At 48.6% G+C, this 22,404-nt stretch overlaps 1 protein-coding gene across 5 annotated transcripts in view; it reads left to right on the top strand.

Annotated features, from left to right (window-relative positions):
• RAB11FIP5 (RAB11 family interacting protein 5) overlaps positions 1 to 22,404 on the top strand; it is a 104,738-nt gene that overhangs the window by 41,457 nt on the left and 40,877 nt on the right. For 4 of the 5 annotated variants that reach the window (XM_030565453.1, XM_030565456.1, XM_030565457.1 and 1 more), the window contains exon 2: positions 20,667 to 21,124. In XM_030565453.1, coding sequence (XP_030421313.1) covers positions 20,667 to 21,124 — 458 coding nt within the window. Of the gene's footprint in view, positions 1 to 7,023; positions 7,134 to 20,666; positions 21,125 to 22,404 lie in introns of those variants that run through there. The other variant, XM_030565454.1, reaches the window with a different exon arrangement.

Genomic DNA, 22,404 nt, shown 5'->3' with positions numbered 1-22,404 from the left:
ACAAACTTAGGAAAGAAAACAAAACAAAAAAGGCAGAAGGTTGGGGGAAGAATAAAGGCCCAAGGATTAAAATAAATGAAATAAAAAGTTAGTGAATAGGCAGCTGTTAGGGGTTAGGCAAGGGTTCAGACGAGCAATTTATTAACCGATCCGGACCCATCTACTTGTGCTCCTACCGATCATGTGGTTACGCAAACTGTCCTGCTGTTGTTTCACCCATTGCATCTTAGCCTGGGAGCTCTTCAGGGCAGGGCCTGTCTTGCTGTACGTTTGTACAGCCCCCAGCACGATGGGGCCATGATCGTGGCTGGAGTGTCTGGGCACTACGGGAATGCTGAGTCACAGGTGCCAACTTTCCTTGGCACCGGTGGGTGCTCGTCCCTGCCCCAACTCCGCCCCCTCCCTACCCTTATTGGATCCCTCCCTAAATCCCAGCCCCGCCTCTTCCCTGAGTGTGCTGCGTTCTTCCTCCTTGTCCCCCCTCCCTCTCAGCTCTTGCTGCGTGAAACAGCCGTTTCATGGGGCAAGCGCTGGGAGGGAGGGGGAGAAGCAGGATGCGGCGGCGCACTAAGGGGCAGAGGTGAGGTGGGGCGGCTTGGGGAGCGGCCAGTGGGTGCAGAGCACCCACCAATTTTTCCCCGTGGGTGCTCCATTCCTGGAGCTCTCACGGAGTCAGCACCTATGTGCTCATAACTGACCCTGACTAGGGTACGTCCAGACAGCGAAGGTCTCCCGCCAACATAGCACACTCTATGCCAGTGCTAAGGTCACTATAACTACATTGCTCAGGGGTGTGGGTTATTCACGCCTCTGAGTGACGTTGTCGTGTTGCCCAGGGCTTGCCGAAGCAGAGTGCGTGCGTGAGCTGTGATTCTCTGTATCTGATGCAGTCAGAGTGGGCCTGTGTGTTTTCCCTCCCTGAAAATCTCTTCCCAGCACATCACATCACAGCTCATTCTGGCAGATCCCACCTGCAGTAAGTGCAGAATAGAGGCTGCTCTGTTTGTATTTCCCCTCCAAACCCACCTTTTACCCACTGTTCTGCAGTCTGCTGTTCCCGTTGACTTTCAGCCAAGGGGGGTTGCTGGGGGAAACGCAAGTGGTTGGACAGGAAGTGGGCTTTCATTGTAGCTGCTGGGTCTATGTTTTGGGATTGCTGCACCTGTTCGTTTAGGTGACAGTGATCCTGTGAGGCTCGAAGGGGGTTGAAATGGAGTGGGCGGCACTCTGGATCAGTGCTAATAACGGCTGTTGACTGGATGAGATGGAATGTGGGCCGCTTACAAAGCAGAGCAATAGATTGGTCGTTGGAAAGCCACTCCCTTGGGAGACAAACTGGGTGATTCAACAGGCCTCCTGTCACCTTGAGCTTTGCATTCTTCTGTCTCTTTCCCCTCTTCTCTCCTAGCTGTGCGGGCTCTGAAATGGGTTCGCCGAGGCAGAGAGCTCGCATAATTTTATCCTGGGGGGAACCACGAGGGTCTGTTTCTAGCAAGTCTCCAGCTTCCTAGCCAGGGAGCAAGATTGCCATCTGCTCCGAAGGTGGAGGGTAGGCGGCAGCAGAAGTCTCTCTCCTCTGAAAAATGGAAGACCTGCTGCCCTTTCATTGTATATAAATACATGAAAGGGTAAAGGCAACCCCCCACCAAGTGTGAGGTCAGTCTAATGAGATAAATCAATTAACAGCAGGATACCAAGGGAGGAAAAATAACTTTTGAAGTGGTAAGAGAGTGGCCCATTACAGACAGTTGACAAGAAGGTGTGAGTAACAGTAGGGAGAAATTACTAATGGGGAAATGAAGTTTCGATCTTGTAATGACCCAACCATTCCCAGTCTTTATTCAGGCCTAATCTGATGGTGTCCAGTTTGCAAATTAATTCCAGTTCTGCAGTTTCACACTGGAGTCTGGTTTTTGAAGGCTTTTTGTTGAAGAATTGCCACTTTTAGGTCTGTTATTGAGTGACCAGAGAGGTTGAAGTGTTCTCCTACTAGGTTTTGATGTTATGATTCCTGATGTCAGATTTGTATCCATTTATTGTTTTGCATAGAGACTGTCCGGTTTGGCCAAAGTACAGTGAGCACACTTGGGAGGCATCACGGGCACTCTTGGAGCCCTTCTGATAAGGGATCTGCGTGGGTCCAAGCAATCAGCTGAGAACCCTCCAGCCTGGCCTTGCTCTGGGTCAGGGAAACTTCCCAACAGCTGTGTTTCCCCTCATTCCTGGGCCTTGCACATTCCTTTACTGGCTCTTTGTTCAGCCTGGTGGAACCAGCCATTCCCCGTGTGAGGGAAACGAGCTTTGACAGGTCCTTGCACTGGCTTTAATTAAGCGCCTGTGTTGTGCTGCAGAAGGCTGCCCTGTAGGGTATTTTGGCGGAGGGTCACCCACTGGGCCAGCTTTGTGGTTATACAGAGCTTCAAGCCAGCAAAGGGGGCAGGGGGCTGTGAACAAAGAATGAGTTTCCCAAACTGCAGGTCCCAGTGAAGGAGGGGATTAGCACGGGCCCAGTTTGCATGGATGGAACCAAGGGGAGTTTGGACATAAGCTCGGTCCCTAAGGGTTCAGTTGCTGGTCTCACTTGGCAGCTGTTTGCCCTGGGAAAGGTACAAGCCAGGACTGGTTTTCAAAAGTTGCAGGGATTGGATTCCTGGGAGGCGACGGGAAGGGGTGCAGCGCAGGTGTGGGTAGCTCTGCTGTCTGGCTGATGGCAAACATGCTGCTTCCCAGGCTCTGACAGGAACTTCAGAGACTGGCTTGAAGAGGAAACCTGTCTGGCTTTGGTTTTTAAGGACTGTCTGTGCTCCACTCTCCGCAAGACATTAGGGAAGGTGCTGAGGGTGAGGCAACTAATGGTCCCAGAAGGTGGACGAAGCATGGCCAGCTAACTGACAGCTAACTAGCGTGGCCGGCTAACTGACAGAGCTGTGTTGTGTTGGTAACACTGCCTGTAGCAGTGGGAATTCATCCCAGAATGCATCTGGTTTAGTCCATATGCCCAGCAAATGAGGGTACACAGTGGGATATATGAACTTGCCTCCACAAACTTGTTTTGGACTCAGGTTTTCTCCCTCCTTGCTCCTGAGCTCTCCATGCCTTGAGGGGAGACTTTTTTTGGGGAAGCTGGCAACTCCCAAACCCCATCCTGGGATGGCTAATCTGGGCACACGGGGGGTTTGAGCATTGATTGGCTCGGTTGCCGCTGTGTCCATCTCAATGGTCTGCAGCATGGAAGGGAAACTGGCCACTCCCCTGGCAAGACTTCACGCGCCCTTTCCAAGTGGTGGGGGGGACCCCTTGCAGAGTAGGCTTTCAGGTCACTCATCTGCAGGGGTGGGGGAAGCCTGCGTCCTGGCTGAACTCCTTAGGGTGAGCCATGTGGCTTGGGTAGAAGCCCAAATCACATCCTGCACGAACCCAGCACTGATCAGTTTCAATATGTCCCACTCCTGATGTTGATTCGTGGCAGACCTCATTTGCGGTGGGGAATGGACCTCTCACAACGTGCAGTGAGACCAATGGAGAGAGAGGAGGAGAGCAGCTTGGTTATCGGATGCTTAAGACCTCTACCTGTCAAGCAGGTACGGCGCTCGTGGCTTGTCCTGTGGAGCCCTGCCCTGGCTGGGCCAGGCCTGCGGAGGAGAGGCGAGTTTGGGGTCTGCTACCTGTTCAGTCTCTCTCTGTCAAGCAGGGAGCCCGCTTGTGATCCTGGCACCTGTCCCTGAACACTTGCACCGGTGTTAGAGCACAGGTGTGGGACAGCATGTAACAACCTGAACAGGAGAGACTGTTGGCCTCTGAACAGCTCCTGGCGTCACGATGTCCCAGCCTTACCCAGGAACCAGTGACTTCATCCTGGAGGCTCCATGTCCTATCAACACCTTGTGTCTTCAGGTCCCTTGGAGGTGCCCTTATTCATTTCTGTGATGCCACATGGGGATGGTGCTCTGCAAAAAGGGGCAGGGAGCTTTTAATCTAAACTAGACCAAATGCAGACAAAGGTAGAGAGAGGCTGGCACACCAACTTGGTGTGAATTGGGTCCTGTCTGGGTGGCTCCTGTCCTTTCCAAGGTGATGGCAGCATCGAGGGCTAGGTCACGGCACAGGGCAGGGATGAGTGGTGGTGATGGGGGAACTTGTGAGGTTGCTTGTTGTGGTAGGTGAGGAAGTTGCTGTAGGCATAGCAGGGTAGAAGAATAAGAGCGTGGAGAGATGCGTGGGAGGTGACGTAGGTGGTGGTGCTGGGGAAGGTGGCACATGAGTTGGGCAAGAGTGAGTGCGAAGGGAAGTGAGGGACGAGATTAGATTTTGTGTGTGAAGCAAACTATTAAAGGAGTGGGCGCGTGTCATAACTTTCCTACTCAGATCTGAACCTTAGAGTTCAGAAAATGAGAAGCTAGCATGAAACCTCCAAACTTAATTACCAGCTTGGATCTGATATCGCTGCCACCAGCCAGAAAATTCCAGTGTCCGGCTCACTCTGGTCTCCCCAAAACCTTCCCTGGGGGACCCCAAGACTCAGATGCCCTGAGTCTCACCACAAAGGGAAATAACCCACTTCCCTTCCCCCTCTTTACCTCCTCCCAGATTTCCCCGCCCTGGGTACTCTAGGATATTCCCTGCTTCAAGTCCTTGAAACACAAGTACCGAGAGATCAAATCTCTCTCTCCCCTCACCCAGAGGGTATACAAAGTCAGGCTTAGTAAATCTAACACACAGAGATTTTCCCCCTCCCTTCGTTTCTTAGCCTTAACCAGTGAAAAAACTCAAACAGGTCTTAAAAAGAAAGAAAAAGACATAAAAATGGTCTCTGTATCAAGGTGACAATATACAGGGTCAATTGCTTAAAAGAAAAAATGAATAAACAGCCTTATCCAAAAATAATACAACTTAAAACATTCCAGCAACTACACACATGTAAATACAAAAAAAACAATATAAACCTATTGTCTTACTATCCTTGTACTTACAACTTGGAAACAGAAGATTAGAAAACTTGGAGATAGAGAGATCAGTCTCAGAGCTGAGAGGGTCACCGAACCGAGACAAAGAACAAAGATCTCACACCCAAACTTCCCTCCATCCAGTTTTGAAAGTATTTTGTCTCCTGATTGGTCCTCTGGTCAGGTGTTTCAGGTCACTGTTTGTTTGTCAACCCTTTTATAGGTGAAAGAGACATTAACCCTTAGCTATCTGTTTATGACAGTGCGTGCTGCGGGGAGTGCTACTGGATGTGCTGATAAGTGTCCTGAAAAGATGAATGAACCACGTAGCTTGCACCACCTGAGCTGTTTGTTGGGACATGCAAATCTCAGTCAAGCGCTGACTTGCGGAACCTGCGCTGGCCTTAAAAGATCCTTCCACTGCCGCATTTCAAATCGACCCGAATTCAGAGCTCTGTGTGTAGATTCCGGTTTCTGACAGGAGGTTGTGGGGTGGATGGTCTTGAAAACATCCGCTTTATTTTTACATTGCAGTGGCTCTTAGATGCCCCAGTTGGGGATTAGGGCCCCACTGTGCTAGGTGCTGCACAAACACACCCACCGGTCCTACCCTAGAGAGCTCACAGTCTCCAATTGAAAAGATGCCAAAGGGAGAAGAAATGGACAAAAGAGGTGGGAGGAGGGGTGAGTGAGAGGACAAAGTAGTAATAAAAAGGCTCTTGTGAAAATGACAGACAGTTGTGCAATACCCCTGCTTTTATCTTTGCTGCTGTAGGCCAGGAAATCTGTACTGATCCCAGAAACAGAGACCTGCCAGGTTCACACAGCTCGAGTTAGTGTCTCCTTTAGATTCTCTGGCAGGATTCTGTAGCATTCTGGTTTCAAACGCTCTACAGAAGTGTTTGCTCAAGAACTGTTTCCACTGGAATTTTGTAAAAAGGCATGGAAATGTTTAACACTCATTGTCGTTCACAGGGTGCCAGCCGTTTACAGAGCACTTATACACACAGTGCTCAGATGCACCAGTTCCTTCTTGCCGGATTAATCCTTACCAGTGGGAGAGGAAGTGTATAGGGAGATGTCCCCTCTTCCAAAATCTTTCTAAACTAAACCAAGGCACTTCCATTCATCTTAGGTATTAATGGAAGCTTTTAAAAAAACCTTAAGGCTGAAGTTTGAGCCATATTTGACTTAACGCTGCCTCTTTTAAATATGTCTGCTCGTCGTTGGGATGCAAGCCAGGTTTTACCTCTGAAATTGCCAGTTTATTTCATAATCTACTATTTACGGGTAAATAGTAGATTATTAAATATGTGTACAAGTCTCATTAATGACAAGTGCCCTTCTTTGATAGCTAGAGCAGTTGTTTTGCTCGGGGTATATTGATATTTTGTAAAAACATACCTCTTGTCTGAGTTTCAAAAATACCTGCATCTGATCTCAGATTAATTTTAGAGGACCGTAATATAAGACACACAATGGGAGAAGATAACTTGTTACTATACAGTTAGCAATGAGCCATATTTTAACAGGATATTAGGTTCTTTCTTATAGTCTGTTCCACCTCAAGCTGACATATCTAATCTCTTTATATGAGGTAATATTTAAAAATTACTTGTTAATTCTTTTCCTGGTGTTGTAAAACTAATCAATCCACCATTCCTCTGCCTTTGTTTGCTGCATCCTTTCCATTTGTCTGCACTTTTTCCAGTTCCTGCCCTCAACTGAGCTACAGGCTAATAAAAATTATTTGCTTTGGCTGCAGTTTATTCCAAACAGTGTTTCCACCACCCTCTTAATGGAAAGAATCTGCCTGAGTCACTTGTCGCTGGTTTCTTAATAGCTTGTTGGCATCAAACTGAGCAGTTTTAGGGCTCTGTGTCCATCTGCAAGCTCCATGCAGGGGGTGGTTATTTCTCTAATACATTCTCACCCCTGCTTTATTTGCCAGCACAAGCACTGTGTGGGATGGATTCTAACCTGCAGGAATTTGATCCAAATCTGTTGCAAGACTGGAACTCTGGAGCGACAGGGCACTTGTGTAGCCTGCTTGCAGCAATGGATGGGCAGGGAGTGCATGTATCCACAAAGGAGGGACATTGAATCAAGAGTGCAGAGGAAGAGCAATGGAAATGATTACGGCGATCCAGTCGGTTGACTGAAGCCCCAGCCTTGTTCCTGTGGAACTCAGTGAGTTTTTCCTGTTGTGTCACTGGGTGATGAATCAGGGGCCCTGAATTAGGAGACATTGAGAGCTCTCCGCTACATGACAGCTAAAGATCTGTGGACATAGTGATGTGTATAGAGCTGCGGAACAGCCTCCCACAGAAAATGCTGGGAGCCTGGTTGGTTGTCACTTTAAAATTAGACCAGAGGAGTTGCTGAAGAATAGATGGGGAATTAAGTCCTGCACTGGCTGTGAGCCTTGCATTGGGTGATCTTGCACTGTAGTGAGTGTGCTCCACCTCCCGAAGAGAGTCCTGGGATTGGAAGCCAGGAATTCCTGAGATTCCATAATCCTGGCCCTGCTGCATGGCCCTGGGGAAACTGTGATCTGCCCCTGTGCCTAAAATGGCCACAAGAACATTACTCCCTCCCTGGGCTGTTGGGAACTAGTGTGTGCTCAACATGTGTCAAGTACTATCTGAATGGAAGACTTTGCATAATATAATCCCCAGCACCAACTTCTGTGCGCTGAAAAATCACAATTGAAGAAAACCTTCAGATTACCTCTAAACTCGCACCGTCCTCACCCCGCCTCTAACACAGCGCATTGCAGCTGCAGATCTGGAGGTGCGTGAGAGGGTGAAACCTAGGAAACTGAGTCACGGAGGTAAAGTGACTTGCTCAGGGTCATGCATCAGGGCAATGGCAAAGCTGGGAATAGACCCCAGGTCTCCTGACACCTCCCTCCAATAAGTTTAATTAGTGAAGGTATTTTTGTTGCACAGCCAGAGCTTTGTGCTTTGATAAAAGGAAGCCTGTCTGCCCTGGGGCCAGCACCTCTTTAATCTTGTTGATGCTACATCAACTTCTTTGCTGCCAGCCTGGAAAGGGTATAGTCCCCTTGCAAATTCTTTCCACAGGGGCTTTCCGTAACTGTGGCTTTAAAAAAACAAACAAACAAAACTTTGCAAACATCTTATTAGTAGAAAGGAGGCATTGGTCAGTTTGCTTCCTTTTGGTGTGGGCTGCTGTGTGTGTTGTTAGCTGCTGTTCTGTCAGACTGGTTCTGTGGTGGTGAAATATACCTGACTTCTATAGATCTCACACGAATCCTAAATGCTGGACCTGATCCTGCATCAAACTAATTTTTTTCTCTCTACTGTGCCTAGTCATCTAATGTAATGTTTCTCAACCTTTCTGATACCAGGGATTGGCTCGCTGCCTTCCTAAACTGTGTCAGGGAGATCTCGGGAACCGTTGCCGGTCCACAGACCGGTTGTTGAGAAACACTGATCTAGTGCATTTCCCTTGGCCAATACAGGATGGTTCCTTACGGATAATTTTCTAGGGCTTTGTCCAGTCTAGCTTTTAAATTTCTCAAACAATGGGGCTTCCACCCCTTCTCTTGAGGTCACGTTCCACGGCTTGATGATCTCCTAGTCAGGAACCTAATAGCTTCTTGATATTCAGCTGAAATTCCTTCCTTTTCTTCATTCCATTACTTCTGGCTACACCCTGGGACTGTTCTGAATTTCGCTCCCTTCTTGGTGATTATGTTCTTTCTCTAAATAGCTTGTAATGAACTGATGCATGATACAGTTGGGATATGTTTTTTCCCCATGAAACGTTGGGGAACATATTTTCAATTTTATGCTTGGAAATGTCTTGACTTCTTTGTGCAAAACTTGGCAGTAAGAATTGGTCTAGCCTATATTCCTGAAGGTCCCAGCAAATGTTTGTGTGCTATAAAGCTTTCAGATTTCCTCTTGACTTCTCAAAACAAAATGTAATAGTTCGAAAATTAATCTTTTTGCTCAACAGAAGGTAATTTGAGAGCGAGCAACTTTTTGTAAAGTCCAAATAAAATGTGAAGAAAAAATGTTGAGACTTACACTTTCTGTAAAAATTTCCCATACAGCACTGCCTCTAGTGTCTTGCTGTGGATTTGAACTCAGGACTGAATTGATAATAGTTGGATGGAAGACCTCACTATAGCAAGTACTGGACCAGTCTGATCCTTCTTAGCTTGTGGGATCTAATGGGATTACATCTTCTGACTGCAATTTTTTTTGACTGAACTTGGCAGTGGCTGTTTAAAAATAGGTTAGTGAAATTTGTGGGTGAGGGTGTCTGTCTGTTTCAACATGATGCTAATTATGCTACTTCACACTTAATGACTTTCATAGCAATACCTCAGAGCATCTGAAATCTTTCAAAGACACTAACTTCCTTATGAGGTAGACAGAATTCTATGTATGAAGGAGCAAACTAAATTGGTGATTAAGTGACTTGCCCAAGGTCACAAGAGGTCCGTGGCAGAGCTGAGGCTATAACTAGCTGTCTGAGTGGGCCGTAAGCACACGCTCTGCTGCTTTGCTTGTCGCAGCTTTGCAAACAAGACTGCTCCTTTTGGGGCCTACAGTTCTGTGGCATCTTGTTTTTCTGCTTCCAGTCCCCAGCCCGTCATGTTCTGGAAGTGATCAGCACAACATGATGTGTATAACTTTGAGCTTTCAGGCTCGATCCTTATGTCGGAACAAAGAGCAACACTTGGCAGACTACCCCAAATGCCCTAATCACACTCCTATAAGATGTATTTTGGACTATACTGTAGCATTGTGTTTTATGGTGGCTTTAATGGGGTCAAAAATTGGATTGGTTTGCAGCCTGTTCAGTGGTGGGGCCTCTGATACAGCTGATATTACACTGGAATGTTTGTGCAGTTATTGTTTCTTTCACCCACTGAAATAGTCTCCCATGCGATAAGACAAGCCAGATGTGACTCCCAGTTAACAGTTGCCTTGTGATATTGATCTCTTTAAAGGGACCATCTGCCACAGAAAACACCTCTAGTATTTTAATATAATCTAAGCAATGGATTTTAAAGTTGGCCATGCAAAGAAGTGTGTACAGCTGGGGTGCCCACTGCACTATAAGGTATGGGGTTTCAGTCCAAAAGCACTGTAACAAAGTGGGATAATTAGCCATCTTTCAAGTGTGATATTAAGTGGCTTGCCTAAAGGATGCCGCACTGCAGGATAGTATCCAAGTCAGGAATGGTACCAGGGTATCCTGCCTCCAAACCACCTGCTCAGTCCACTAACTAAACCCTATGTGATAAAGTTTTGTCCTAGAGGTGGGTGAAATATTTCCGCAGCAGTTTGAGGGGTCGATAAATACAATCACAATCCTACCTGCATTTCCGATACCAGGTATGGTCTTCACTGACCATCCCTTTAGAGCCACACAAACAGTGATGCCAAAGAATTTCTTGACTAACTCTGGAACATGTTTTGAATGGAGAAGGTGAGGGGTAGGGAGAGTAGTCCTGAATCAGTTGCTGTGTGCTTTACATATCCATCAGGGGCCTGGTCCCTCTTATCCTCATGGGCGTTGATGTATCCAAATCAGTGTGCTAACCTCTGTTGCCTGGAGCCACCTCTCACGCTGTCTGGAGTGGCTCACAGCTGTGAGTGGCTACCTCAGGGTTGACTGTCAGAAAGTAGGGCAAACGCACCAAACTGGCGGTGGGTTCTGTGATTGGATGTCACCAAGCCAGTAACATGTGAACCTCTGGATCATTATCCCAGTCTTACCATGGAGTCATAGACAGTCCCCTTAGACCAGGGGTGAGCAAACTACGGCCTGGGGGCCACATGCGGCCCTCCAGATGTTTTAATTTTGTCCTTGAGCTCCCACCAGGGAGCAGGATCTGGGGCTTGCCTTGTTCCGGTGCTCCAGCCAGGGAGTGGGGTTGAGGGCTTGCCCTGCTCCATGTGGCTCCTGGAAGCAGGGGCATGTTCCCCCTCTAGCTCCTACACGTAGGGGCAGCCAGGGGGCTCCACATGCTGCCCCCTCCTCAAGTGCTGCCTCCGCACCAACTTTTCCCCGCGCCGGTGGATGCTAGTTTCCTCGCCCCCAGCCCTGCCCCGATTCTGCCCCTGCCCCGCCCCCATTCCAACCTCTTCCCCAAAGTCTCTGCTCCCTCCCTGCCCCTATTGGACTCCTTCCCTAAATCCCCGCCCCAGCTCTTCCTCTTCCCCAAGCACGCCGTGTTCCCCCTTTTCCCGCCTCCCTCCCAGCACTTGCTGCCGTGAAACAACTGTTTCGCAGGGGCAAGCACTGGGAGCTAGGGGGAGAAGCAGGGAAGGCAGAAGCAGAGATGACCTGGGCTGGGGCGGGGAGCTGCCAGTGGGTGCAGAGCACCCACCAATTTTTTCCCTGTGGGTGCTCCAGCCCTGGAGCACCCACAGAGTCGGCACCTATGCCGGGAGCCATGGCCAATGGGAGCTGCAGGGACGGTACCTGAAGATGGGGCAGCGCGCATAGCCTACTGGCTGTGCCTCCACATAGGAGACCGAGGAGGGACATGCCACTGCTTCTGGGAGCTACTTGAGGTAAACGCTGCCCAGACCCTGTACCCCTGACCCCCTCCTGTGCCCCAAACCCCTGCCCCAGCCCAGAGGCCCCTCCCATCCTGGAGCATCCTCCTGCACACCCATCCCCTCATCCCCACCCCTGAGCCTACACCCCCAGCTGGAGACCTCTTCCCCCCCCCATCTCAATCCCCAATTTTGTGAGCATTCATGACCTCCATCCCCATACCATTTCCATATCCAGATATGGCCCTCGGGCCAAAAAGTTTGCCCAACCCTGCCTTAGACACTACAGTCAATCTTGCCACCCAGACAACTGGGCTTTTGTGACAATGGTTACTTACACCAGCAATCACACCACACCAGGTTGCTCCCAGTCCCAAGGCACCAGTCACTTACCTCAGATCAGTTGGTACTCCAGATCTTACACCAAAGACCATGCTGATTACCAATCTATAGTAAATGAACTAAAGGTTTATTAGCTAAGAAAAGGAAACAAATTATTACAAGGTTAAAGTAGATAAATAATACATAGACAGGTGGGTCATGGTTTGTAATTCCAGCTGGTGGCAGTGATGTATTAAACAACCAGTTGCCCAAAAGTCTTTTCAGGGTGCCTGGATTCTGTCTGGGGATCTCCGCTTTGCCTCTGATACACTTCCCTGTAAGGGTCCAAACAGTCCAGAAACCAGGAGCTCTCCCTGAACCCATACTTACAGCTTCTCAGCAGAGGAAGGAGGAATGCCCCTTTAAAATAAGGCTATTCTATCCTATGATGTCGTGGCTGGCAAGGCGTGAGACGGGAAGCCGCTCAGAGCCTAAATAGCCTGTGGCTCTGAGCGAGGCCTGGTTGGTATGGACTGAACATTAATATCCACCATGAACAAATGCTCTTTGAGGCAGGGTTGATGCTTGATACCCTATCTGAGAGGTGCCTTGCACACAGTGCTGTAGAACGGGTAGCTGGGAGCTCTTGGCCTTTGCAAGGAACTCTGGTCTTAACAGTCGATCAGCGAGTCGTCTGATTTCAGACAGGAACTAAGCGTGATCCCCTGTGTTATGGATGCCTGGACAGTTTCCCTCTTCACTGCTCCCCGAGGCTGGTGGGTTTTGTGGTATTTAAATAGCCCCTTCGGCAGATTTAATTTTTTATTGGCACACGTTATGCTTTTGGTGAGTTGCTTACCACCCTGTCGTGGCAGGATTGCAGCCACATGGGAGTCTGCCATTCGTGGGCCATTGCCCCACATGCCTTTCAAGGATGTTAGCTGCTGGGCGTCATGCTCGTTACAGCCATGGGCCAGACCACCTTCTTGTATTGTAGCATGACAGGCGTTTGAGGGGAAGACGCATGCTCGTCCTCTGTTAGCAGAGTGTTTCGCTGTTATGGCTGAGTCTTGAAGTGAATCTTAGCGCTGCTGCAAATAGGCAGCACCAGAGGCTGAAGCCAAAGAACAGGTACAGCGTGGGTAATGCTAGTGCAGGCCGGTCTGCATGTCTAGTCATTTGACCTCCTCTGAGCTGCGGCAAGGCAGCTAGTTGGGTTTCTTTGTGAAGTAGTCTGGTTCCTCGTGGACTGGTACCTAAGAGCAAATGAGGAGTGACCAGTGCCCTGGGGAGAAGGGTGCATTGTCTCCAATTTACTAGTCAGCCTGGTCCTGGTGGTTAGGAGAGATCAAATCAATCTCCTGTGAATAAAGGCACTGAACGCCTGTTAACTTACTGCTAGTGTGCTAGTGAGCAACGCTGCTTTACATGTTCAGTAGCCCCTAAGTATGTAATTGGAAGCCTCTCCTATGCTTGGAAATACCCTTACAGGGTAGGCAGGTGGTTTTTACCATTGCATCAGGAAAACCAGCCACACCTCGCTGAGACCATCCGAGCCCTATCCAAGCCTGCAGCTTAGCACCTGTGCAGCCTCCCCATTGTTGAAGGACAGGAGCGCCCCTTTCTGTGTAGCGGCTCCCTTCCTGGATTTGTTATGCTCATGAGCTCTCTCTGATGCTTGCTCCTTCTGAGCAGTCAGCAGATGTTAAGGAAAATACAGTGCTGATGTTTTGAGGCTGTAGGCTCAATTTGCATTTCTGCCCCCGTAAGGTCAAAATGCAGCTCAGTTACATTTTGACCAGGTAATTTTACTTCAGTCTGTGGCTTAAAATTAGAAACTTACATGACTCCCCCGAATACATTCTTGCATTATTTCATGCAGACCCATATTTCACTTGGATCTTAAATTTTACCAGTGAGGCTTCCTTTGATAAATGGGGAGTCAGGACTCCTGGGTTCTATGCCCAGTTTTCTCACTGTGGCATTGGCCAAGTCACTACACCTCTCTGCCTCTATTTCCTGATCTGTAAAATGGGGATAATTACGTTGACCTATAAAATACTCAAGATGTATGGGTGAGACGTGCTATGTAATTAAGTGATGGTGGTGGTAAACTTGCCTTCATAATACAGGAATCTCCTCTGCTCACACATGATTAAAATAATGAAGTAATAGTTACAAGACTCCTCCTTGCTTTTCTCCAGAAGTCTCTGATAGGGCCATCACGTTTTGCATAGTGCTCTCTGTCCTGTATCTCAGAATGTTTTGCAGTAAAATAAACATGAATTCCCCTCTTCTTCTAGAAGGCACCAGCTGCAGCAAGATATTTCAGCTGAGATTTTAAATGGAGGTTGAGGAGATAGGGCAGAGCGATGCAGGGCAGCGGTGCCAGATGGCATTGTGCTCGCATGGCTCTCTGGTGCGTTATCTGCTTGCAGAACCTGCAGTGGCTGGAGCCATCCGACTAGTGGGGATAGACTTGGTCCAGTGTCTTCTCGCTTACTCTGTACGTACAACTGGAGGCCCAGCTGTAATATAAGCCCTGGTGACTCTGCATTTTTCTGGATATGTCTGAGGGTGCGGAGGGGGGATATCTTTTGTAAGTGGGTGGTTTGTGCTGACTTCCATCATTAGCACATCTCTGGGGATTTCACTGCCTCTCTTTCTGATGTGGCAACCAGCAGCCCCGGGGAGAAATGTTGCTGGCAATTGGCGAGGGGCGGGGGGTTGGGGGGTGGGGAGGAATCACATGTATCCTTGTTGGGGAATAGGTGGGCTGGGGCTGGGAGGAGAGGGTCTAAATGCTTTCCCTCCCTACCATTGCAGGAGATCCAGGTTCCAGAAACTCATCTCTCAGTTCTGCTACTCATGTCTATAGTGGATCCAGCCATTGATGGAGGATGGGTCCATCAATGGGTATTAGCCAGGATGAGCAGGGATGGTGTCCCTAGCCTCTGTTTGCCAGAAGCTGGGAATGGGTGACAGGGGATGGATCACTTGATGATTCTCTGTTCTGTTCATTCCCTCTGGGTCACCTGGCATTGGCTGCTGTCGGAAGACAGGAGACTGGGCTAGATGGACCTTTGGTCTGACCCGGTACGGCTGGTCTTATGTCTCTCTTACTATGAATTTACTCTCAACCTAACACACTTGTGAGCTAGGTAGGGGATTAACTGCCACCACCACTGAAACTCAGCCACCTCTTGGGTGGAACACGGCAATGGTCTAACAGCAGCCATGCAGGACGTGAAGAATGCTCCATCCAACCTCAACTGCAAGAAAGACTGAGGGACTGAACAGAGTTTGGCGTTTGACCAGCAATTTGTTTACCATCACCTCTTTAAAGATATCATTGCACCACTTAAATGGTCATCAGAACCTCTCTGGATTTCCTCTGAAAAGGCAGAGCCATCAGCAGCACAGCCCCCTTAATAAAATGCTGTTGGCGTTGGACAAATGTCAAGCTAGAAGATTGCACCCTAACCAGTTTGCAGCACTTTTGCAGCCACTCTTAGTTTGGTCTCATTCAAGTGCTGGTCCACTTGTCTCACATTTACTTTTGCAGCACTAGCAGACTTACAGACATGTTTGTTTTTCAAAGGCAGGTCTCCTTCACTTCGCCCAAGATGCTGAAGGCAGTGGGCAAGCTGCAGTTGCCGCTATCAGTCTTCAACTGTGTAAAATCTTGTTACAAAGAGGACTGTGATCAATTGTTCTCCAGATCCACTGAGGGCAAGAAGTAATTGTCTTGACTGGCAGCAAGGGGCATCTGGGTTACATATTGGGGAAAACTTCTAGCTATAGGGATAATTAAGCACTTGGAACAACTTACCTAAGGAGATTTTGGAGTCCCAGTCATTGGAAGTTTTTAGGAGCAGGTTGGACAAGGGAGGATCTAACTTACTTATTCCTGCTTCATGGAGTGGGGCTGGACTAGATGGTCTCTTGAGGTCCCTTCCCACCCTACGTTTCTGTGAGCAGAAGCGGTGCAAAGAGATACTTTCCCTCTGTTTTTTCATACTGCATTGAGTAACCTCACCCAGCCTTAAGCAAAACACAGACCAAATATTATGATCTCTACTCCGAGCAGTTATAGTAAAGCTTTACATTCACATCAACAGCTCATGTCCTACTGCATACATTTCACTGACAGCCTCCCTTAGAGGGTTTGCAGATGCTGGGACCTGAGTTGTTATAGCCCTGAAGTCACAGGTTGTCCCGTCACTTGCTGATGGCACTGTGTGGTATACACCCCGCAGGAATGGCGCAGGGGGGCCCTGCTTGTATTTTAGGTTTGAAAGACTTACCAGATTTTTGTTTGCATAAAAATATCAATAAATGGCTGCTTATTGTCCTGTTTTAAAAGGAAAGCTGAACCGCCAAAGTTGTGTGTACCTAGTTGTGAAACTCAAACTGATGGGGCAGTGTGGTGCGGGGAGGGGTGGTACCTGTGACTTATTGCAGAGCGTGGGATCTTATTTGATTTGCAGGATGTGCTCCTGAATACATTGGGCATGGATGCTGCATGTCTGTAGGTACCTTCCCTGTAATCTGACCAACAGGAAGTGATATGGCTAGAACAAAGAAAAATGTATCTGACGCAGGGTGGTGTTTTCTTGTCTTATGCTCCTGAAGTGCCCCTGGAGGAAATTATGCTGCATAAACCCTGCATGGGAGCTGGCATGGAGACACTTTAGCTGCAGGACTTCTTGGAGGGAAGTAGGTGTGTTCACAGCACTTTCCTCCTGCTTGCTGGGATAGTTTTCCTAAGCAACATTGCAGAGCTGCTTTCTTGGCAGTATTCATCCAGGAAGGCACCGACCACGAGTCTGTAGGTATCCTTGTTTGGACGCTGAGGGCAGATGGGGCCTGGTTCTGAGCTGCTCCCATTGAAATCAGCGAAAGTTGGCAGTTCTCAGGGTGTCAAGGCCAAAGCTGGGCTGGGCTGAAGGAGCATTCCCCGTCTCCCGGTGTGAAAGGGCATCCCTGCGGGGCCAGGTGTTCTGTAGCTGTCCCAGTGCAGACGGTGCTGTGTTGGCGTTGTGACCTGGGAAAATGTTCCAGGTGGGCTCTGAAGCTAGCCAGTCACTTGACAGAGATGCCAAGTTTCTAGGGTGACCAGACAGCAAGCGTGAAAAATCGGGACAGGGGTGGGGGATAATAGGAGCCTATATAAGAAAAAGACCCAAAAATCAGGACGATCGCTATAAAATCGGGACATCTGGTCACCCTATAAGTTTCTGTTAATTTCTTTGTATTATGGTAGCACTCAGATGCCCTGCTTGGAGTCACGGCCGCATGGTGCTGGGTGCCGTACAGATGCACAAAGACAAGGGCCTGCCCAAAGACATTCTCATCAGATTTTGAAACCAGACGCAAGGGAGGACCAGCTGGTAGGAGGGAGGGGGAGGTTAATACGATCAGGCTGGCAGCCTGATGGCTCTGAGTTGTGAGGGTTTAACCCTTGAAACTCCAGCTTCTCCCACTACCCCACTGTCATTGGCAGGCTGGCTGGAGGGATTTGAAGGAGATATCGGGGTAGTGGCCTTAAGGGCGCCATGGCATCTTTTATCCCCAGGGATCCCAGAAAGCATTACAAACTGCATAGGAATCATTTCAAATGCTGTTGAAATTCAGCCATCTGTGGGGCCGCCCAGAAACCCTCCACAGCAGTTTAGGATGGGAAATGAAGACGGTGGCTGGGGCAGTAGTGGTCGATCTGTTGTTGCTCTGCAGTTTAGGATTGGCTTCTTTTGAACTAGATGCTGTGCCTGCCCCAAGGAACTTGCAGCCTAATGGATACTGCAAGAGACTTTCCCCAGGAGACTGGGATTAAGGTCCCCCTTGTATGTAGGTTCCATAGTATCTGAGCACCGTCCAGTAGTGTGGTATGTGCACTTCACATCTTTCACCTGTTTCTTCCCTCATCCTCGCCCAAAGGGGCATGGTGTGTGCAGTGGAGCCAGGACTTGAATAAAGAAACTCTTGGCTTCCAGATATGTGCTTGGACCATGCAGCTATCCTACCTCTCCCATACCGCTATGGTTTTCTTCTACCCTCTTCCTTTCTAATAGACGCTCCTTACGGCTGATTCAAATTCAGGCACAGGGCATGTGGGTTGGGAGAGCTAGTCAGTTACAGTTTGGGCACGGGAGGCATCTGCTCTTCAAGTCGAGCCTTAATTTTGAATGTCCAAGCTCTTCTCCTTTTAACCACAATCTTCTTTTAGAAGGTATTAATTGACTTTGCAGTGTAGTTGAAGTCATGTTGGTCCCAGGTTATTAGAGAGACAAGCTGTGTGAGGTAATATCTTTTATTTTCTGTTCTCTCTCACCAGTAGAACTTGGTCCAATAAAAGATATTACCTCATCCATCTTGTCTGTTTGGTGGGATGATAAGATGGATTGCACCCTCAGCAAGTTTGCAGATGAGACTAAGCTGGGGGGAGCGCTAGATATGCTGGAAGGTAGTGATAGGGTGCAGAGAGTGACCTAGATAAATTGGAGGATTGGGCCAAAAGAAATCTGATGAGGTTCAACAAGGACAAGTGTTGAGTCCTGCACTTAGAACGGAAGAATCCCATGCACTGGTACAGGCTGGGGACTGACTGGCTAAGCAGCAGTTCTGCAGAAAAGGACTTAGGGGTTACAGTGGATGAGCAGCTGGAGATGAGTCAGCACTGTGCCCTTGTTGCCAAGAAGGCCAACGGCATATTGGGCTGCATTAGTAGGAGCCTTGCCAGCAGATTGAGGGAAGTGGTTATTCCCCTCTGTTCAGCATGGGTGAGGCCACACCTGGAGTACTGGGTCCAGTTCTGGTCCTCCCACTGCAGAAGGGATGTGGACAAATTGGAGAGAGTCCAGCGGAGGGCAACAAAAATGATCAGGAAGCTGGGGCACATGACTTACAAGGAGAGGCTGAGGGAATTGGGCTTCTTTAGTCTGCAGAAGAGAAGAGTAGGGGGGATTTGATAGCAGCCTCCAGCTACTTGGCTGTTCTCAGAAGTGGCAGATGACAGAACAAGGAGCAATGGTCTCAAGTTGCAGTGGGGGAGGTCTAGGTTGGATATTAGTAAACACTATTTCACTAGGAGGGTGGTGAAGCACTGGAATGGGTTACCTAGGGAGGTGGTAGAATCTCCTTTTTTTGAGGTTTTTAAGGCCTGTCTTGACAAAGCCCTGGCTGGGATGATTTAATTGGTTTTGGTCCTGCTTTGAACAGGGCATAGGACTAGATGACCTCCTGAGGTCTCTTCCAACTCTAATCTTCTATGATTCTATTCTATGTTAAGAGACTAGTCATTTTTAAAACATGATCAGTTAGGGCGTTCCTCTGGAATGCACACATAGTATTACTATGGAGGGTAATTTGTCTTAATGTGGACAAGTTACTTAGTGGAAATAGGGTGAGAACTGAATGTAGGAATATGCCATGCATCGGCAAAAGGTCTGTTTACAAATGGCACCTTCATGCCCTGAGTTGTGTGCATATGTGAATCTCATCAACCCACTGACCCCACATGAGTTCTGGGGGACACACTGTCCCATAGCGGGGAGAGCCGGATTCCAGGCTGGCTCAGATATTGTCCGAAAGCTTGTAACGTTCTGTTTGGAGCATCTTTGTCCCTGGTGGTGACCGAGCTCTGGTTGAGGTGGGAGGCCTGCCAGCGAGTTTGTCTGTCAGCTTTTTGTAGTCTCCTGTGGAATCCCACAACATCCTATATAGAGCCCCTTGTCCACGATTAGCCTCCATTAGCGTCTGGAGGAAATCCTTGCTGCGCTTGTACGTACTGGGCTCTGGCCTGCTGCCCTTATCAGATCAGAGCTGTCGTGTGTCCTGGGAGCCTGTGCCTCGGAGATCTTCATATAAACAAGGAACTTCTGACCTTCATGCATAAGGTCGGTGGTCCATTAGAACACTTAGCTAGCCAGACAGCAAGCAAAGCCAGCGTAGGCTAACAGCACACTGTGTTCATACAGTATGTAGGCCTGAAGAGAATCCTAGGCACTTTGCAGTAAAACATGGTCCTTAAAAATTAGGCCTTTCACTTTATTAGCCTGGAGTGGTGAAGAAGTCGACACCGGGTAGGGTAGTAGCAGCTGGGAAGTGTGGAGGAGGAGATACCTAAAGCAGGAGGAGGGAGCCAGGGCCTGGGTGGAAGGAGATACCACAAGCCAGTTGTCCAGAGAGCTTGGCTTCCGCTCACCAGACCACCTAAGCTGTTTCAACAGGGATCCATCCTCTGGCTGTGGGATGGAACTTCAGTCCTTTGTGGAGAGAAGGTCCAGGGCTGGGGGGTCAGGAGACCTATGTTCTCTCTTCATCTCTGCCAGCGAGTTGCCGTATGACCTTGGGGAAGTCACTTTTCCTTTTTGGGTCTCTGCGTCTCCATTTTTTGAATGGGGATCCTAAAACTTGCCTCACCTCATGAGGAGGGTGGAGGGAATTAATTCACTAGCTTGTCCAGTGCTCCAAGTTCCTTGGATGCAGGGTACTGTGGAAGTGCAGGTTGTGTCCTGGGAGTGAGCTCGGACCACACCCACTCCAAGGACAACCCCCAGCACCCGCTCTCAGGGATGCAACAAAACTGATGGCAGCTAAGCCCACATGCACCAGGATTCCCTGGCTTGTGAGAAGCAGCAAATGAAATAATTTGAAGAGCAGGCTGTTTGCATCGTCTTAGTGACTAGGTGCTCTCCCCATGCAGTATGTTAGCTAATTCCTCGAGCACCCACGCAGACCTCATCGGTTCTGTTCTCCTTCTCTGTCTTACCTTAGGCCTTTCCCTCTGAGCCAGTCTTTTCTGGCTCAGTCATTGTTCTTGGAAATAACAGGCTCTTCTCTCAAACTCCAGGTGGCACAAGCTACATTCCAAGGCCGGGAAAAAGGAGAAGGAGCGAGGAGAGATCCAGGTCACCATCCAGTTTACCCGCAACAACCTGACGGCCAGCATGTTCGACCTTTCCATGAAGGACAAGCCCCGGTCGCCCTTCGGAAAGCTGAAGGACAAAATGAAGGGGAAGAAGAAATACGACTTGGAATCTGCCTCTGCTATCATCCCCAGCAGCACAGGGGCCCTCGACATGGAGGAGGACTACGAGCTAGGGCGCAAGAAATCCAAAAGCAAGGGCAGTTTCTTCAAGAACAAACTCCGCAAGTCCTCCCTGACCCAGTCCAACACCTCGCTGGGCTCCGACAGCACCATCTCCTCAGCCAGCGGTAGCCTGGCTAACAACTTTGGCATAACCGTCAACGTTCCTGAGGGAACCAAACCCCCGAGTAGACACAGCAGTCTATCCACAGAGCACTCTGGTAAGAGGATGCTGATTTTAATCACTAAATAAGGGACTCCCTAGGGTACTTTGGGTGCATTAACTAATTGCTCACCGGAAGGAAGTGTTCTTTATAAGTTACCTTCCTCTGTGAGGCGCACTATAAACTTGAGTGGCTGGGGCTGGGGTGCTGACGTGAAAGTGCCAGAGGTACTCCCCCAGTGATGAATGGTGGGTGAAGCTATTCTAATCCCAGATTGACAAACCTGGAGATTGAAACCCTCTGTTTATGTGCAGAACTGGTACAACACAGTCCATAGCAAGGCACAATTCCTCCAGGGTGCTCTGCCAACCCTGGGGGAGGTGTCCTCTCCAGGGCTTAGACTGCAGCTGAAGACCAAGCTATCTTCAGCTCAGGAAAATGGTTCTGAAAGAGTGTAATCACTAAGCCTCGTGTTGAACTCTCTCCTTGGGGTCTAGTGAATGCCATTTGAAAGAGAAAATGGGCCTCTCTGTTAATCCGTTCGGGGCAGAGGCGGGAGAAATGGTGGATCCTAACATATGGATGCCAGGAGCTGTTCTCTATGCTGTCCCCAAAAGCTCTGCCCATCCATACTTTAAAGATTCACTGTGGATCCACTTTTTCTATTCATAGAATTGTAGGACTGGAAGGGACCTCGAGAGGTCATCTAGTCCAGTCCCCTGCACTCAGGGCAGGACCAAATATTACCTAGACTGTCCCTGACAGGTGATTGTCTCACCTGCTCTTAAAAATCTCCAGTGATGATCATCATACAACAAAGACAAAGAATTCTGTTCTGTCTCTCGAAAGCAGGTTCCAAGCATCTGGTGTCTTCCCAGCAGTGAGCCTTGAACACACAGTGGTCAAGCAGAATGGAGCATTGACTTACTGAGCTTCCCTGCTGCCTCTCCTGTCTCACAAAACTTTTCAGGCTTGGATGAAAAGTGTCTAAACAGAAAGTGTCTGGATTCCAGTGACTAAAGCAATCTGAGTTCTGTGAGTCTTGGCACTCAGAAGGCAATGCACAGAACAGGGATGCCATCACGGTGCATTAACTTCTATTGTTTGCTGAGGAAAATCTTAGTCAGTCCACAAACGATTTGATTGGCCTGAGACAGTACATTCAGAAATTCCCTTACTAGCTCAAAAAAAAAAAAAATTAATTGCGATTAAAAGCTCTGCTAAACAATAATAGAATGCTATTTAAGTATTTTTGGATGTTTTTGACATTTTCAAATATATTGATTTCAATTACAATACAGAATACAAAGTGTACAGTGCTCACTTATATTTATTTT

This window comes from Gopherus evgoodei, chromosome 5 (genome assembly GCF_007399415.2).
Source record: "Gopherus evgoodei ecotype Sinaloan lineage chromosome 5, rGopEvg1_v1.p, whole genome shotgun sequence".
NCBI classification, from domain to species: Eukaryota; Metazoa; Chordata; order Testudines; family Testudinidae; genus Gopherus; species Gopherus evgoodei.
Note: the sequence above shows the minus strand (reverse complement) of the source record. Positions and strands in the feature narration are given on the sequence as shown.